This window comes from Leuresthes tenuis, unplaced genomic scaffold (assembly GCF_036924035.1).
Source record: "Leuresthes tenuis unplaced genomic scaffold, fLeuTen1.0.hap1 SCAF_6, whole genome shotgun sequence".
Taxonomy (NCBI): Eukaryota; Metazoa; Chordata; class Actinopteri; order Atheriniformes; family Atherinopsidae; genus Leuresthes; species Leuresthes tenuis.
In genome coordinates this window covers 23,448,632-23,466,940 of record NW_027325360.1, presented here as the reverse complement: position 1 = coordinate 23,466,940, position 18,309 = coordinate 23,448,632, and the positions used below count along the sequence as shown (strand labels likewise).

General features: G+C 42.0%; 1 protein-coding gene across 4 annotated transcripts in view; it reads right to left on the bottom strand.

Moving 5' to 3' along the window:
* Positions 1-1,214: 1,214 nt before the first annotated feature.
* The window catches only part of gapvd1 (GTPase activating protein and VPS9 domains 1), a 29,074-nt gene continuing 11,979 nt past the window's right edge, over positions 1,215-18,309 (bottom strand). Inside the window, exons 8-28 of one of the 4 annotated variants that reach the window (XM_072388325.1) lie at positions 18,076-18,156; positions 16,251-16,408; positions 15,771-15,900; positions 15,381-15,506; positions 15,045-15,218; positions 12,887-13,024; positions 11,537-11,671; positions 10,718-10,837; positions 10,428-10,505; positions 9,444-9,790; positions 9,251-9,338; positions 7,792-7,863; positions 7,570-7,698; positions 7,351-7,477; positions 7,118-7,230; positions 6,366-6,525; positions 6,018-6,205; positions 5,556-5,769; positions 4,758-4,830; positions 4,464-4,661; positions 1,215-4,150 (exon numbers count right to left, since the gene is read on the bottom strand). In XM_072388325.1, coding sequence (XP_072244426.1) covers positions 4,010-4,150; positions 4,464-4,661; positions 4,758-4,830; positions 5,556-5,769; positions 6,018-6,205; positions 6,366-6,525; positions 7,118-7,230; positions 7,351-7,477; positions 7,570-7,698; positions 7,792-7,863; positions 9,251-9,338; positions 9,444-9,790; positions 10,428-10,505; positions 10,718-10,837; positions 11,537-11,671; positions 12,887-13,024; positions 15,045-15,218; positions 15,381-15,506; positions 15,771-15,900; positions 16,251-16,408; positions 18,076-18,156 — 2,990 coding nt within the window. In that variant the 3' untranslated portion in view covers positions 1,215-4,009. The remainder of the gene's footprint in view (positions 4,151-4,463; positions 4,662-4,757; positions 4,831-5,555; positions 5,770-6,017; positions 6,206-6,365; positions 6,526-7,117; positions 7,231-7,350; positions 7,478-7,569; positions 7,699-7,791; positions 7,864-9,250; positions 9,339-9,443; positions 9,791-10,427; positions 10,506-10,717; positions 10,838-11,536; positions 11,672-12,886; positions 13,025-15,044; positions 15,219-15,380; positions 15,507-15,770; positions 15,901-16,250; positions 16,409-18,075; positions 18,157-18,309) is intronic. The other 3 variants (XM_072388326.1, XM_072388327.1, XM_072388328.1) reach the window with 3 other exon arrangements.

The following is an 18,309-nucleotide window of genomic DNA, read 5'->3' as shown; positions in this document are numbered from 1 at the left end:
ACAGTCTTGAGCCGTTTATATGAATATTAGCAAACCTGAATACCTGCTTTAAGAGATAGTCCAATAACGTTGTGGGATAAAGCTAAAACTAATAGGAATGGATATAGGACTATTAGGAATCTAGTTTTATTAGTGCACAAAAGTCTGTCCAAGAAACTAGAAATGAATTTTCAGCTTTTCTTTTTTTTTCCCCTTTCAGAGCAATGAGAGCAACCTCCATTCGCAAACAACAGGGGATGAGTCTGAGAGGAATTTATGGGATATCATGAGATCATTGTCTGATGGGAAGGTAGGAGGCTACAGTTCTGGAGTCAGGAAGCAGCACACCAACACGGGAAGTCATGCATGATCCCCGCTGGACTGATCATCTGTTATCCCACAGCCATCTGGGTGAGACCTCAGGCCTGCTTATGCCTTCATGCAGCTGAGACGGCAATATAATGCACAGATGAATTAAAAAATGTAAATAAAAATCTTCTCCACATGATCCATCTGCCGTCACCTGTGGACACAAACTCCACTCTGCCGATACCTTGTTTCTGTTGGAAGTAACATTACACTTTGTGGGTGGTTTGTGACAAAAGTACAGCCCCTTGTTGCCTCAAGTTTAACACTGAGGAAGGCATTACCCAATAAAAAGACAGCATATGGAGCAGTTCAACTAAAAAACAAAGCCAAGCTTTCATATAGCTCAAATCAGCTATGTGCCACAAAGTCAAAAGATCCAATCTCTAAATCTGGCCTATCTAGCCACTGGCTTACGGAACTAATTAACTTCACACACCAAAATTTGAATTTAAATTAACAATCAAGAGATATCATCAGGGGACACAAAGCAACCCACGAAGAAGTTTGTGATGAAAAAAAAAAAAAAGTATTAAAGAAGGCAATCGGTGAAGTAAGGAGGGCTTTTAAATGAGGGGATATCTCCAATTACAATCCACTGAAACACTTGTCAGCAGTAATGAAATGTTTGCTGAGAGCTTGCTATTTGTGGCTGCTAGATTGGATGATGCTGCTCCACTGCACCAACTTACAATTATATTCCATTCTTTTTTGTTTTTTTTACCCTCTCTGCCGATGTGTGTACAGTCGGAAAGACGTACCTCCAACTGTCCAAGAAAACTCAGAATAATCAAACACTACTGTCCAGATGGTTTGGTGTTTATCTTGCCGAGAAAATGCATCTGAAGAGCAAGGAAAAGAAAGGGGGGATGTCTGCTTCTTTTATTGTTTTTAAAGAATTACATAATGCATTAATCACAGTAAAGACAAACCAGCCTTCCCCGCATGTCAGAGCTGTGCAGGCTTACAATTTAATTTTAAATTAGATGCAACTTTTTTTTTTTTTTTTTTCTAAATTTTTGTCTGCTCAGCTTTTCAACTCAATTGTACAGGGAGCAGAGCAGCTCTGACGAACAGACCAACTCTTTAGCTTGCTCATTTGCATACAATGAAGACTAAATTTACAGCTGCTGAAACGATCGTGTATGTTTGTGCAGCAAGTCGGAGGATTCGTCAGTCCTCATTTCGGAACTGCTGCCGAGGACACGCTGACGCAGGAGCCAGGTCCAAATACTTTTATCGAATTTGTGCAGTATGTATTCCCAATTAAAGTGACATCACATAAACCTAATTAGTATAGATGCAACCTGCAACTTGATTTTCCAGCGCATGGCTTTCTCATCAAATTGATTACACCGACTCTGCAAGGAAGTGCACTGCACATACACATGGACTTGTTTGGGTGCTGTTGTAGGCAGAGATTAAAAAGCATTTGTGACGTCGCCCACTTAATGCGACTTTTCACCAGCTTGAAAGAGTAATAGCGAGGTGCTTAATTTTGCTAGTTCAATATAGTTTTAATCACAACAGTTATACTAAATGATAAAGGCCAAAAGGGCATGTCCAAATGCACTGCTCCCTGTCAGAGACCCCAGGAAAATACATTTGTTTTGTGCAAAATGGATTGACTTCTGATATGCAAGTATCACGGACACAAAGAGAGGCTTTGCATCCTCTTGCAGGTTCAATTACTGGCCTGTGGCACAAACTAATCCTATTCTACAGTTCATCATGATTGAGAATGTACAGACCATTCAATGACTTCATGCAAGAGGAGGCAGAGGGTCAACCAGTCACACAAGCATCTCACACACGCTCACAAGACAAGAACCACGCTCACATACTACACCAACCACTTTAGAATAAACTGCAAGTCAGTAACAAGTCAATAGTGTTGATTATTTGCTCTTCTAGCCTACTGTGTATTGTGCTGTCAGGTCAGTAATTGTGAAAAGTAATGGATTATTGAAAGAAAAAAAAAAAAAAAAAACTATATTACACGTGGCACATATGCGCACAAAAATGAAGGGTTGAACAGGACTTCAAGGAAAAAAAAAAAAAACTTTAGTCATTTTTGATAATTAAAGACATGCTTGAGCTATATCTGGAAAGATACAATGACACTTTGATAACACAGCACACCAAATTGGGGAAAAAACAAAATATAAGTGCACATAAATATGAGTCCCTTTTCTTGAACTTATGAGGAGGTAGAGCCAAAATAGTTTGCCCACGTAGACATGTGGCATCTCAGGTATATTACTAATCTAATACGTCTTTGTTCACGAACAAAGGCTTGAGATGAACAAAAAAAAAAAAGGGGAAAAACAAAACAGGGTGATGAGACCACAACAAGCATCACAGCAGGTCAATAGCCAACTTTTCCGCCATTATAATCACTTCTTTTGCCATCTATAATCTGTGCAAAAATGATCCAGTACTCTGCTGTCAATCAATGCAGGACAGTTACCGTCAACAGGCTCACTAGCTTCAACTCTGAGGTAGGATCTAGAATACCAAAGGACTTTTCGTTCCAACTCAGGAGCATTAAAGGGACGAAGCCATGACAATCAGAGATGTGGAGATGCCCAAGTTCCCAGCGCAGAGGGCTGGACAAAAGGTTTCTTAGGGAGATGCGGTTGGCCCATTAGAGTGTGGAGGGAATAATGCTCATTTTGGAATTTTAAAAAAGAAAGTGGAAAAACTACATGTTAAGAGCGCCCCACCTCAAAGGCACTATTTTCAATACATCCCTAAATGCCACTACTACACTGCATGAGTTGACCCTGTACATCTTAACTGCCCAGCAACAACAACTCGGGGCTACTCAGTGCTAAGGTGCCTTCCTAACTCAAGCAAGTTTATTTTTACTTGCCTCAGACATCTTGAATGGATATGATATGCATTTTCTTGTCCTTAAAAATCAGATAAAGCATTAAATAGAATGACAGAAATAAATACATTTAATTTCACATAAATATGTAGGGCTCCAAATTGTCCAAATTGATGCATGTTTGGGAATAAAATTAAGTAAACTATTCAGGAAATAAGCTGCCCAACTGTATGGTACACTAACCCTATGAAAGTGTTGTCAACTGTGTATTGATCTCAGTGTTCAGAAGTCATTCAATTCCATCAGTAGCTATGACTGTAAATCCCTGCGTCAAAATGCATTTAATGAACATTATATTGTATCTTGTTTGGACGCCCTTCACTCTCACCCGGGTGAAAAACAAAACAAAAATCTGCGATCACATCAAGGAAGTCTGGTCCCTTTATATAGGATTATCTTTTACATTGATTTAATGTCATATTGGTAATTGTGTATATATAAAATTCCTAACACAGAGCCCAAAAAGAACCTGACACAAGAGACAAAAGGATAAAAGGAAATTCAAATCAGATTCAGAGTTAATATGTTGCCAATTTTTCCCCAAAGCCGCTTTTTTTTCCACAACGGCTGAAACCTGGATTTGTCCACACAAGTACAGTAATATATACTTTGTAACGTTTCAATGTCTCTGGCTATGTACAAGCTATACAAATAAAGAGCAGGCTGACGGCCAGGTTTTCTAAGCTGTGCAGAGGGAGCAGTTGGTTGGGAAGCCTCCCAGTCTCCCGGCTCCTTCCCCCGCAGTCTGCCCATACAGGTGGCTGTTCTGCTTCACTTGCGATCGTCGATGGTCTTAATGAATTCCACCGCTGCAGTGAACTGCATCCACCAATAGCACTCCTCCCCACTCAGCCGGCTGGCGTAGAAATTATTGATGTACTGAACGGTGGACAGCAGGCAGGGCGGGTTTGCCTGGAGGGGAGGAGATGTGGGGATGGGCCCACATTAGCCGCTCAAAGAACCTCATGCAACAGCGTACAGATTATAATCAGAAATATGTAAATAAGCTAAATATATGCACACAGGTTATCAGATAGCAGCCTTTATGGTGCACTGCAATTACAGTCAGTTGGTGTGAGGATTTTTAGATGATTATTCTTAATCTTCATTGACAAGAAGTCAACAAGTCATAAGTACAAATCTTTGGAAATGGAAAAGTTTACAAAATTACACCTGACTATTAAGCCCAATGTCAGCAAGTACAGCCAGAAGAATGAAGACTTACCCTTATGAGGACAAAGACGAGTACGGGGACAAAGTCATCTGCTCCCGGCACAGAGTCTTCATTGGCTAGACTGAGAAGGTTCATGATGGTGGAACACATACGCAGTATACACTGCACTTTGTCTCGAGGCGTCTTGTACGCATTGATGGTTCTAATCTCAGCCTGTGCAGATGGCCAGGGAGCTTCTTTAAGGTAAACCTGCAACCAGGAAAGATGAACAACTTTTAAAATCTCTGAACATCAATACATATCTTAATTTTCCAGCATGTTAAAAAAAAGTCATCATGATGGTACCTCTGGGATTTGCATTGCTTTATGATTTGCTGTCACAACCTTTGAGAGCCGCTGAATGTGTTCATGGAAAAGCCTGAGAGTGAAAAAACAATACAGTTTAAGACCACACAGAAGGTCCACATGGTTCTATCCAAGCGAGCAGCTCATCCACAATACACTTCAAGTTGAATTTTCCAGTCAGTCCCAACGACTAAGGCGTGATCACTTCAATTATTTTAACCCCTTCTCATAGACAATGACAATTCTTGATATACACAAAGTAAAATTAAAGCTTTTATGGAACCACATGGAGTAAATGCTGGATTTTAACCCTTCAGAATAATTGTTAAATAAGTGTTAAATAAATAAGTAATACACATCTGAATTGTTTTCTATTAGCATGCCTGTACAGGACAACATTTGTGCGATATTTGCTGGAACAATCAGACAACAGCCTAAAGTCCAAATGTCTCTCAAAAGCACAAAAAAACCTAAAACATTTTCTTTGAACTGCACACAACTCTTTCTAAACATATGTCCAAAACAGCGCCATCAGGTCCGCAAAAGAGTCTCTTTATCTAATATTTCCTCCTCCAGATGTGTCATCGTCACGACGATAACCCTGACACCAAAGTGTGACACATAAACACATTGATCACTTGGTAAAATTACTTATATTAGAGAGAAAAGTTTAAATCACAGACGACAGACTCTTTTTTTACTCTAACTCTCGTAAATGTGTGTTGTTTCTCAGTAAAACACCTGTCCCAAAAAGAATGAAGCAGTTTGTTTGGCTGCCTAGTTCTTTGAGTTACTCACTGGTCTCGGAGGATGTCTCCATCCTGATTGGGGTAGAAGGCCAGTTTGAAGATGCGGTTCATAACACTGCGCTCGATAGCCATCTGGGCATCCTGCAGCTGGTCCTCGCTTGCATACTGCCAAATGGCATCACGGGCCATGGCGCCGTACAAGTAGCGCAGAAAATCCTCTACTGCTGCCGTCTTGTCATCAGATGCTGTGCACCCCTGGAAAGCTGGAGGCAAATCCAGAAACAGCCGATTTAACCCCCACACAAGATATGCAGTGCAACCTGAGATTCTGTGGCATTGTGATTTTTTTTTCCAGCTTTTCACTTGGAAAGACAAATGAAAACCATAGGAAAAGGTTACAGATTTTTTATGAATACAGGATATCCATGCCAAAACAAACATTTTATCATTTTACATTCAACCATTTTTCTTTTATGGGTCGGATATGTGGAAAGTGAAAATGTTGCAATACCTTTAATGAAGTCAAGCATCTTGGACTCCATATGTTCAAGAAGCAACCGAACACAGACAGTGGTGAAGTAGCGGTTAGCCACCTCCTTGTCTCTCAGCACCCTCTGGAGGAGCCTCTCCAAATGGGCCTGTGAGGTCTGCAGACCCTGACGACACCTGGTTAGATAAGCTATGTACGGAGCCCGCTTTCTTGAGGAGACACACACAAAAATTTGCAGGTGATTACTTTTTATCTTACTCCAGGCTACATCTCCGCAATCACCTGAAACAACAATATGTATCAAACAATGCAAACTGTGAGACTCAGGGGGCTGCCTTAAGCAAGCTCGTCTCCTCTCTCCAGATTTACCTGTAATCCTCAGCGATGGCAGCCAGCAGTTTTCTGCAGGTGCGTGCATCGAAGCGTCCGACGCAGCGTGTGGTCTCCTGAATCTGGGCCATCTGGTTCTTATCCTGAAGGTTGATGGCCTCGGCGAGCTGGACCTTCAGGAAGCAGACGATCTCATTGTCTGAGATAAAAAGAAAGACAGAGACAGCATTAGACAACACTCCCCCCCCTGACAAAAGAACGGCTGGTGCTGTAATCTAATCCACCTGCCACCTCCGTACGATGATGTGACTGAAAGGCACCAAAGATTTTAGTGTAAACCACAGCACTTCTCTTTCTACCTGCCACGGTGCTTGTTCAAAATATGAGAGCTGTTCTGAGCTGACACATTAATGGGCCAATATTAATCTAATTTTTACATAGTAGGCAAATTTTCATCCAACCTTGCCCCAAACATTCGAAGGTGATTCAGAAGTTAGAGGTTGAGTAAAGTTGCTACCTTGCTTAAGGACACTTTTAGCAGGTTGGATGTTCGCCAACGGTGGGGACATGCACCTTGCTCCACATGGAGATGTGATATATACCTACACTACACATTTTAAATTGATCCTTCATCATAATCAATGTTCCACTGCAATAATACCTAAAAAAGTTTAAAAAGATAAATAACTTAACTGTAATATCCACTGAGTTCAGCTGGGTGAAAGTGAAAAAGGAGACTACTGAAGTACTAACATAGGGCACACTCAGCACAGACACTCGAGGTCTCCCACCTTCAGGATCCATATGATCAGGCAGTCCATTCCTCGTGGTTGCTGCTGTCATGATGGGGAGAGCTACTGAGTCTGCAGAACACAAAGCCAGCCTCAACTTCTTCTTTGCATCACTGGAAAACAAACAAAAGACCAATCAACATCGAAGAAAAGGCAACATTTACTAAGAAAACTACAACGTGTCAAGCAGCTGTTTGTCAGATGAGTTTTGCACAAGACTTGGAGTGTGAGACCTGAAGGAGAACTTGAAATCATGTTGCTGTGCCGTCTGGCTGGCCGAGTCTGGGAGGTCATCTGTGGAAATGTTCTGCAGACCGTCTTCTCTTGGAGAGTCATGCACGTTGTCCTCGACACAAAGATCTGTGAAAACATACAAAAGTCCAACGTGAAACTCTTACTTTGTCCACTGCATGAGTATGTCATGCGCGGAAGAGCCGGTTTTATTTCCTGACCTCCAGCTCCATCGTAGGAGGCTCCTGCCGTGGCTCCATCGCTTGGACTGGTCCTCTTGATGTTCCTATACTTGTCCAGGATGTCCTCAGCAGCTTGGGCTTGGGTGCTCTGTCTGGGCAGCGGGTCATCTGAGATACCCCACACCAACAAACAGACTGCATTAAAATCACACCCACAATAATGGTTATGTCTAAAAAGGGTTAAAACAAACCATTGCTGACCTTGTGGGACACGCTCCTGTGCAATGTCATCTTTCTCCTGTTTGTCTCTTTTCCTAAAAGCTGCAATCGGAGCTGTGGAGGAGATAAAAATACTGAATATAAAGTGGAGAGACATCACTTTTACTATTACCTGATGATTGACAGGTGATTGTGAGTCACCTGTTCATACTTTAAAATACGTTATGGGATGTACTGTGATGAAAAATGTCACTGTGTGATCCATCAGTACAGTACCAAAAAAGTAAGCAAAGCAAGAGAAAAGCAAAAGAAAATTAAAATGGGGGGGTTAAACCTTTGTTTTGGAGCAGAATATCACAAAGGTCCACTGATAAAACATTCAGTGTATAGAGATGTAAACAGTCCTAGTGATGCTTAACTGATGAACACATGGTGCCAACAGGACAAACAAGAATGACGGAGACTACAGTTCGGCAACACATGATAAAAACTGGGTGAAGCATCTCTATACTGACATTCTGTATTATGCATACAATGAGATGACACTGGGACAAAAAAACAGAAAGGGGGTGCTGAACGGATGCATGGATGGGAGTGCGATCGTCTGAATTCAGGCTATATCATGTCACATCACAAGTCTACAGCTCTAAGGCGGCATCTAAAAAGCAGCGTGGCACGCAGCCGCTGGCTCCAGCAGTAAAGCTAGCTCAGTGACAACAGCATGGAAGCATTACCTGGGACATCACTCTCAGCCGTCCAATACAGCACTGTGAGGAACACAACAGACAGAATTGGCCTTTCAAGCACACGCTGCCGCTCTGCAGGACAACTGACTGTCACCATGCAGAGCAACAGGACAAACACAACGGTCTCTACAATGGTGTGGAGAGAGGCTGGGCTTCACAGCTCTCTTCTTCTTCATGTGCAGAGTTCTCTATTTTATGAGTATCAATTTATTGTTTACGAAAGAAATATCATCTCAAAGTAATAAGCAGTCCTTCCATGTGGGCACAGCTCATTATTTTCCAGACAGATGTATGAGATGGTTATTGAGTAGAACTGCAACAAGAGATGTATCATCTATCAGTGCTGATGACAACTCTGTCTATCTAATGACCATTAGCCGCTGGCTGACAGCACTGCTGGGAGGGCTTCAGCCATACAATCTACAGCGCTAAACCTTCTCTGATGACTGATTAGCTTTGTAAGTCCGTATAAATCTGAAGCTTGTGAGACCTGAGAGAAAAAGAACTGGACACATCTCTGACTTCAAACAAGAAACATCAGTTTCCGAGTGAAACTCAATCAGCAGTGCAGTGGACATCATGAATCATCACACTCTTTCTCACATTATAAACTGGTTTTCACCTGCTCTTCAAAGTGTAATATTTCCAGGCAATGATGATTAAGAGAACTCGACAAAAACAATGGGACACTGCAATCAAAAGAATCACTTTTATATGAACAAAAGTTAAAATGACCAAGTGGGCCGTTTCCTTACCTTTGGGAATGGCTGACACAAAGCGTTTCTTCCACCATGGTCTGTTGCGATCAGACTTTTCATCGTCGCTGTCTTTCCTGTCCTCCACCTTTCAGTTGAAATACACATGATATAAGTGTACACCAGCAACTAGTTTATGTAAAATACTGGAAGGAGTTACCCAGAAGCAAAGCACAACTATATGGTCTGTTACCTCTCCTTTGAGAGAGTCCTTGCTTGGCGATGACGATGGTCCTGAGGCAAAAGCTCCGGCAGGGTCACGCTCTTCAACTGCAACCCGCCTGTTAAGTCCAGGGTCACTTGTGGGCCGGCGGCCCGGGCAAACAATATCAGAGCTGCGGCTGCGGACAAGCCTGTCAGGGAAGGAGTGGCGCTGCTTGGTGTGCTCCAGCTCAACCTGGGCCAAAGAGTGGGGCATGACAAGAGAGTGGCGCGTGTCCTGCCCCAGGGCACTGGCTTCAGGGATAGGAGGATCAGGGGGAGGGTGAGGGGGCCTGACATAGTGCACTTTGGGCCTAACTATTGTCCCAGTGGTGGAGCCTAAGGGTAAAAAGTCAGAAAATAGATGAGAGAGAATGTATGATATTACTGCTAAATAAAACTGGAAAATACTCAAAACCTTTTTTTTTTTAAATCAATTAAGTGTATTACAGTAGTGCTGTTCTATACCAAGACATCTCTCCTGTTTCTAAAGAAAAACTGCTAAACATAATGAGTAGGGGGGAAAAAAAGTGGGGGAAGAGTGCTAAAGAGAGATGTTGGTGGGAGATGAGCCCTAGATGTAGGTAGGCCACCTGTTCCAAGGGTAGACTCTCTTCTGAAAAGCTTCCAATGGCAGCCCCGTGCCATGAGCACAGTGGGACAAGGGGACAGTGCCAAAGAGCCTGGGGTGAGGTCTCTCAACCTGTCATCCCTTCACCTTGCCACAGACACTGAGCCACTACTATTGCTCTTTTAAATATTTACTTGCACCACAAACGCATAAAAAAATGTTGATGCGGGAACAAAGACTAAGAAGAAGAATTCTGGATGCTAAATGAGGTCGAATGACATGACATTTCACTTCCACTTGTAATAAATTGTCCTGTAAATCTAATTATAGTTGCGCAGCTCCATGACATTAGGGTAGAGATTTAATAAAAATCTTTATGTAGAACATTTTGAGACTTCAAATTACCTTCTGCAGAGGAGAGGGGATCAAACATGGCAAGTAGGGAATCAGCCTGCGAAGGTGGAGATGTCAGATGATGGGCTCCTGCAACAGCATTAAAACAAGAGCCAATTAACAGTGATTACACCAACAAATACAGACTGCTGAGGATAACAACCTGGGGTTCAAACCTGACTCACCAACTGAGCCAGGAAATAAGACTTAATCCTTCAGTAAACTCTGTAGAAGTGACAGTGATAGATTTGACCAGACAGAAGCTAGAGTGGTGGCTTTGTGGCGATGTGACACTCTCCTACCTTGGCTTGACTCCTCCCCATCTGGACTGGTCACAGAGTCCTTCCCTCCAAAATCTGAGCTGCACTCGGACCGCAGGTCCTCAATCTTGTTGGGGATGTCTTCTGAAGTTGCACTGATACCTGGGGCACCCGCACATAAAAGTTTCAGTTGTGCTGACAATCGGGTCAAAAGTAACTCAATATCACCTCTACCGAGCGATGTTTTAGCTTTGAAGCGGACAAGCTTAAAATAAAATAAATAAATAAAAAAATAAAAAAACACAACCCTACATGTACAAAGGATTTCTAACAAAAGAGCATATTTTTCTCTTTAGACTATGCTGTATGGTCTCTCTCAGATGCAAACCCACTGGGAACTTTAAATTGGTAGCGTAAGCTCCCATGGGTTAAGGAATAGACACAGATAAGAATGATCATCTGAAGCAGACTATCCATCGGCTGGATCCTGTGGGACTTTCTTTTTTTTATTTTTTACCGTGAGCTGAGCCAGGAATGTCACCACTGGCTTCTTAATCTAGGATACTACTTTATGCATGTCAACATAGCATGTTTGCCTGAGCCCACGGACAAGATGACCAGCATTAACCTCTGTGTCATATAGAAAAATTCAGAGTAATGCTACCATGCAGGTTAACAACCCTCCCAGCAACAAGCATGACCGCTCAGCACAGAATAAAGGACAGTTAGGTGCGTTTTTGTTTTAAACATAAAAGGACAATGGAGTCATATAATACGGCTGATAGTTTCAGGAAAAAAAAAAGAACTAAACAAAACAGGCAAATTTGAGGTGGGGAGGACATGGAGTAGTTAAATGTATACCTGAAACAACACTGAGGCCTGGTGTGCTGGGTCTCGAGCTTACTTCTCTGACCTCAGTGTCGTCTGACGTGCTGCCCACTCCAGAGCAGCTCTCCAGCTCCTGCAGACGCTCCTCCTGCTTCAGGTCTGGGGCTTCTGCAGATCAACCCAAAACGAGAGGAAAAGAAAACAGTCTTTCTCCAGAAAAAGTGAGGCAAGAGCGTGTCTCATGCTCTCCTAAAGTGTGAAAAAACAAAAATAAATACATAAACTAATTGTAAAAAGAAACCCCACAGATGATGGTAATTTACCAACCCCACCACCTCCTCTCTTATGATTATTAGGAGACCAGGTTTGCACATATGTAAGAAATATAACAAAGCACACTCGATCATGTCTTACTACTGCCAATTCAAACAATAAAGCTACTGCGTCCAACTTTTTGGCTACCCTATAGAGCTGTTGGGTCAAACTCAGAGGCATCATACCGGCAGCAGTGCTCATTTGCATGCTCGTTAGTAGTAATGTGTTGGTGAAGTGCTCTTCAGAGTGCAGTTTTCTGCTGCCTAGCCATGAAACAAGCTCTCTACTTGAAGCAAGCCGGCGTTATCACCATTATTGAACCGAACAAGGGCAGCAAACGGAACAAAAGGCAATCAAGACACTCATGCATGTCATTTGGGCACCGCACATATTGAAACAGTGCATTACTCCAATTAACATAGGCTCAAGCATTTCAAAGCAACACTTAACACTGTTAATAAAGCTTTCGATTGATTTTCACAAAACACTGGTTTTCAGAATAGGGAGTCAAGCACAGAATCTCTAATTATACAAGGTTAGGTCAGTGTGTTCGCTTTACACCAGCAGGTAAGGTATAAGGTGCAGTGTGAAAGAATGCATTCAAACAGCAGCACAACTGTTAAAGCGCGATGTCCTTAGAGATTAGTGGTATAACAATAATCTACCTACCGGTCTCAAATCAGCTCCATGTGAAGTCTAGCCATACAAAGAACTGACACTATGCTGAGTGTAAACTAAGGACAGCTGCTGTCCTTGTGCTTCCCTCCCCACTGCTCTGTCACAGGTGCAAACACACCTGGTGGTCTCTCTAAGGAAACTCTTAGCTGCCTTTTACTGGCACTGGCAGATCTGCCCCGAAAGACAGGCAAGTACACACAAATATGATGACAGATGCACGCACACATTTCTCGTATGGAATGCAGTGTGCAGCTGCACCTGGTGTCCCATCCCCCACTGTAGTGAAGAAATATAAATATGCACACGTGCATTCAAACACAAGTCTGAGGCTGTCATGTAGACCAAGAACAATCGAGACAATAGCTAAAGCAGAAAAACCTGTCTCCCCACCTGAGTCACTGGGAAGAACTTCCACACTCCAGGCTTCGCTTGTGGTCTCTGAGATGGTGGAGCCATAGGGGTCGAGCAGAACTGAACCCGAGCCAGGAAGGCACAGCAAGCTGCCGAGCATGTTCTCTGCAGCTGCCCCTGAGGACGGAGACAGAGAGTTAACCTCCTCGAGCAGCATTAAGTGTTTTTTGTCTGGGAAAGTGTTGGACATGGAAGAGGTCTCATCCACAGCTGCAGAGGAACAAACTATTCAGATTTTACACACGAGAGTCATGTGAAACAGGTTCTTTTAACATGAGCATTCATATTTATGGACAATCCCACAGCAGTGCTGGTGCAACTAATGATTCTTTTCCATATCCTATGATCCATCAACTAATTATTCATTTAGATAGTCTTTAAACTGCTTAAATAATTTATAATTATTTATATAAAAACAAAAATGATGCATGTGTTGATTTAATGTGTTAATATGCAACTTGATCAAAAATTCAACTACACCATCACTTTGTGCCTTCGGGTATGACTTTCAAACAAAACAGCAATAGGACTAGAGATAAGCAAAAATATGACCCGCTGAGACGCACGAAGGGGTTCAGACCCAGAAACAATACTGCGAGCCACAGGATCATACGCCACTGTGCCAGAGGTCAGAGGTTAATGGTAACATCTCATCCTGCACTAGCCTCCAGGGCCATGACTTTGAGCTGTTGATTAAGCCTAGCATAATTCACAACCAAATTACTGCTTTGTCCACCTTCCCACAAAGTCCTCGGCACAGTGTCCCTCCATCTCCATCTGGGAAGCCGTGGCTTAACAAGGCGGAAGAACACAGAGGAGGGGGGAAGAGCTAGCAGGTGTGAGTGGGAGTTACTATCAAGGCTCCACACAAAAAAATGTCAACTTGTGGTAGCCGACTGCCCTGCTATGTAATGCTTCCATTTCATAGAGCGCGCACACACATGCATGCCAGCACCGAGGCAACAGTGTGTGATGCTGCTGGCGGGGGCAGCGCTCTCCCTGGCAGTGGGAGAGCTCTATCCCGCTGTCCATGTTTACAGTCTTCAAGGTAGGGGCGCAGACTACTTGTCTTTCAGGTGGATGATTAAATGAATGGCACAACAAGAAGTGAAACAATTAGAATTTCTGCCTCATTATCATGGTAATCTTATCAGTGGGATAATGAGGTATTAATGGATATTTAATGTGCATCTCATAACCCTATCCCTTGGAGAAAACACATAAGGAAATCGCTGTAAATTCACTTAATGATGGAAAAGTCCCCCAACGCCATATTCCGAAGAATGAAAAATGGTGGATGCAAATTAGAAGGAACCAAGGTCAATAAGACTGCAGGGACTGAGTGAATGTCAGAGAGAAAGAGAGCTAAGCAGGGCAAAGAATGTCAACAAAAAGACCGGAGTCTGAAGAACGTGCAGCCTAAATTTTTTCTTTTTGAACCAGTGTTTCAATAACGCCACAGTATACTACAGATCGGTGAATTGTTATCTCGCATAACCTGGATAATTACACATTCAGTTGAACTAAGGAGTCAGCGTTAGAAGAACCAAGTAAATGTCTTTAGATTCAGAAAAGGAACATTTCTAATCATCTATGTTTGGTCTTATATCTAACACTTTACACGTCATACTGTGTTGAAATTTGGGGAACTGCCTATAAAACAAACACTGATCCAGTCATTTAAAATGGAAAAAAGCTATCTGAATAAAATATAAAGTCTAAAGGAATCTACTAATATATTTTCAACATGTTAGAAATCCTTGGAATTTACAGATATCATTTACCCCCCACGCCCCAAAAAAAGGATGTTATTTTTCATGTTGTGAAGAATAGCCTTCCTGTATATATCCAAAGATGTTCGTAAGTGAGAGAAGAAAACTGCAGTCTACGAACTTCAGTTTTGTTCAATAAATACAAAGTGAAAACTAACATGAAATACAGATGTGTTTCAGTTTTGCAGAGGCTGAGAGGCCTTTTGATGCTATTTCACCAAAATACCACAAGGTGATGACATTTCCTCCTTTAAAAACAGAGATTTCTGGGTTCCGTAAATTGATGGACTGTGCACATCCATTCATTTTCTTTCTGATGCACAGAGTGATAGTCTACATATAAATATAACCAGACTGTGCCACACCTGCTATTTCTTGCAGTCGATCTTCATCCATATTTGGGTCAAAGTCACTGCCAAGCACGTCAGTGCTCCATGTTTCACTGACCGTCTCAGAAATGTCACGGTCATCCGTCAGACCCATCATATCTCTGATCTCAAACTTGCGTAGTTTGTCATCCAGGTTGTCCTGTGTGGTGGCTGAAGGAGACGTACAATCGCAAACAAAGTTAGACCGAGCCTGCTCATTTTTCATCTACAATCTTTGCCGACTCTCATTTGTTTACAGGACGGTTGAGTCTCAAATATACATACAAGCTTCCAAAAAAGATTTTAGCAAGATACAGAGATACAAACACATACCCTGCTCATGCTCCAAAAGCTGCAGAGCCTCTACCCCATTACTCCCTGATGGTCCGGCTCCCAGCTCAGAAACAGACTCTCCCTCCAAGTCCAGAGATGACACAGAGTTAGAACGATTGGATGGACCTGCAGTGTAAAAAAAAAAAAAAAAAGTCCCTCAGACAGCCGAACAACAACAAAGCTGATCATAGACCAGTTATGGCCTTTAAAATTTGACCAAAACAGAATAACTACTTTTATGTGTGTGACAAGTGCAGACAACAACGCATATCCCCCCAAAAAACTATGCAGTAAAACACTCTTTTTAATCTGAAATCTAAAAGAAAAATATGGCAGCAACTTGTATTCTGCAGCGTTTCATCTTTATGTGTCATCAGGCTGCAGACTGACCCTCTGAGATTCCTTCCAAGTTGTCACTGCAGAGTGAGAAGCGCAGTGTTTTGTCTGGTTTACCATGCAGCTTCGTATCATCAGCAGTGCCATCCCCCTGGGTCCCATCAGCCATCTGCAAGTTCAAAACCTGCAGACAGCAGAGAGAGGAAGAGCTTGCATCTTAAAGAAAAAACAACTATGACACTCACATTTGGCTGCAATCTTATTTTCTCATGAGCCATAATTGATAAGAGGTGTTACCTACTTCAAAGACAGCATGAAACAATTACATTTGCATCAGGGAGTTGGTTTTACACGAGAAACAAGGTTTTCTATCAACTGCATAATTGCCAGCATGCACAAAGAACTGTAAAATACATGACATCGACTCCAAGAGGTCTTACTCCCCCCCCTCCAGTGATGGGAAATAACATTACAGTGAATTTATCACATCATCATCTCCCCTGCAAATGAGTACATTAATTCAAATCACATTACCTCATTCTCTGACATCATCCCAGGGACAGTCTGAGGACCAGTTCCTAGTGAAATTACCAGCACCTCCTCTGGCATCAGCTCCTGCAGGGACTCTTGGGAGCTGGCCTCTGCCTCCCCCTCCTGGGCTATGTTGGAACGGCTGCGGCTACGAGCAGCTGCTGGTGGGTTGAAGGGAACAAGTGTTAGTTTCTGATAGTTTAACCATCTAATAATGCTATACTAGGTTTGAAATCCAAACAGTATTTGTGTAAATGAACAGCACAAGCCCAAAGATAGAAAATATGTCACACCAGCCTGTATCGCCTATTCATGGTTAGACAGAATGACTTACTGAGAATTACTTCACAGACAGGTTATTAATCAAATATTTACTTTTGACTGAGCTGACATATAAAAAAAAAAAAAAAAAACTATCTGGCATGGCATTCAGGATGGGTTTATCTCATTTATAGACGTTAGCCACAAATAAAAGAGAATAATTTTATTCAAGCATAACAAAAAAAATCTAAATGATATTCACTGTTCACTGGTTAAGCGGCTGAGATACAGACACATAGAGGCGCATAGACAGCTTTGCTCATCGTGTACCTCCACAACAAAATGATTAAGGTCTGTTTTTGCAACAATAGTATATAGTTAAATGTTAAGATATATTAAAAAAAAGAAAAACAATGTTAATGAGCTGATGTTGAGGCAAAAAAAGGTACGACTGGCATTTTAAGCACCATATGGCTTGTTTTTGTTTGTCAGGAATAGAAATAGCTGCCCAACAAAGTTAAACACTCAAGTTACCTGCTGGTGCAGCAAATGTTTTGTGGATATACTGAACTGGATAAATTCTTTAGTTATATTAATTGCAAATGAGTACAGTATGGAAGTGCCAGAGCTTCTTCAATTAGGATGTACTGAACCCATTTCAAGCATTTTAAAAGAACCGAATACATTTGACAGACACAAGGGAACACTGCACACTCTCCCTGGATTGAGAATCAGTCTAAAAACAAATGGTTTTACTGGCAGCAGTCACGAGTAACTCACTGAACGTGAAAAGAACGGTGGCTATTTGACACATTCCTCAATAAGAGTAATAAAATTTCTTACCATCCCCAACATAATTATTTTCACCCTTGTTCTTCCAGAGATGAGTTGATCACATTGTTTTTCCTTTACTTTTAACGACAAATAAAACATAAACAACAGGGTCGGGTACTAAACTATGTACTTTTAATGTCACCGCCCAAATTACAGCATTCCCGAATGAGTCACCATAAATCAATTTAGCTAAACTATGGTATAAACAAACGTTGTTGTTTTTTTAACTCAGCACTCTTTAACTCTTCATGTTCTTTTGATGTAATATATTCTAATAGACTTGTGTTTTGGACCTTTTTTTCCCTTAGAAACAGAGTGCATTTTTGCTAGTACACTAAGAGTAAAGTGCTGGGGGGAAAGAAAGAAAGAAAAAAAAAAACATCCTGTTAGATTCTGTAATGGTTTGGATGTTAATGGTACCCCACCCTGCTGACACAAAGAGGGAAATTGTAATATAGATTCTTTTTTTACCCCCCTAAATTCTGCTGAATGAAGAAGCAAAATAGAGAAAAGAAAATAAGTGGGATGATGTCTTAGCTCTTACAAAGACCCAAAGCTTCGTGGAAGGCAAAGCAGGCATGGTGGGAGCACATGGCCAAAAGCAGTGCTAAGGAACAGGAAGCAGGGCGGCAGACTAATGCTTGATGAGAGTTATCTGACATGTTGCTAGGCAAGACCACAGACACAAGGGTTAGGTTCTCTCCAGCTCCAACATAACTGACAGGCTACCCACCAAAAGGGGTTACTAATGGAATGTGAGCAGACAGAGTGGTGGTTGTGGGGTCCCAGGATGTTATAGCGGCTAAGTGTTGTCCTGGTCATTCATTGGCAGCACAAGAGGAAAGGAGAAGGACAAGGCAGGGAGTTGGAGAAAGAATAGACAGCATATCTCACAATTCAGAGTAGCTTAAGAATCAAGTCATATTCTGCATATAAATGTCATATTTCAAAGAAGCAGTACAAGTGG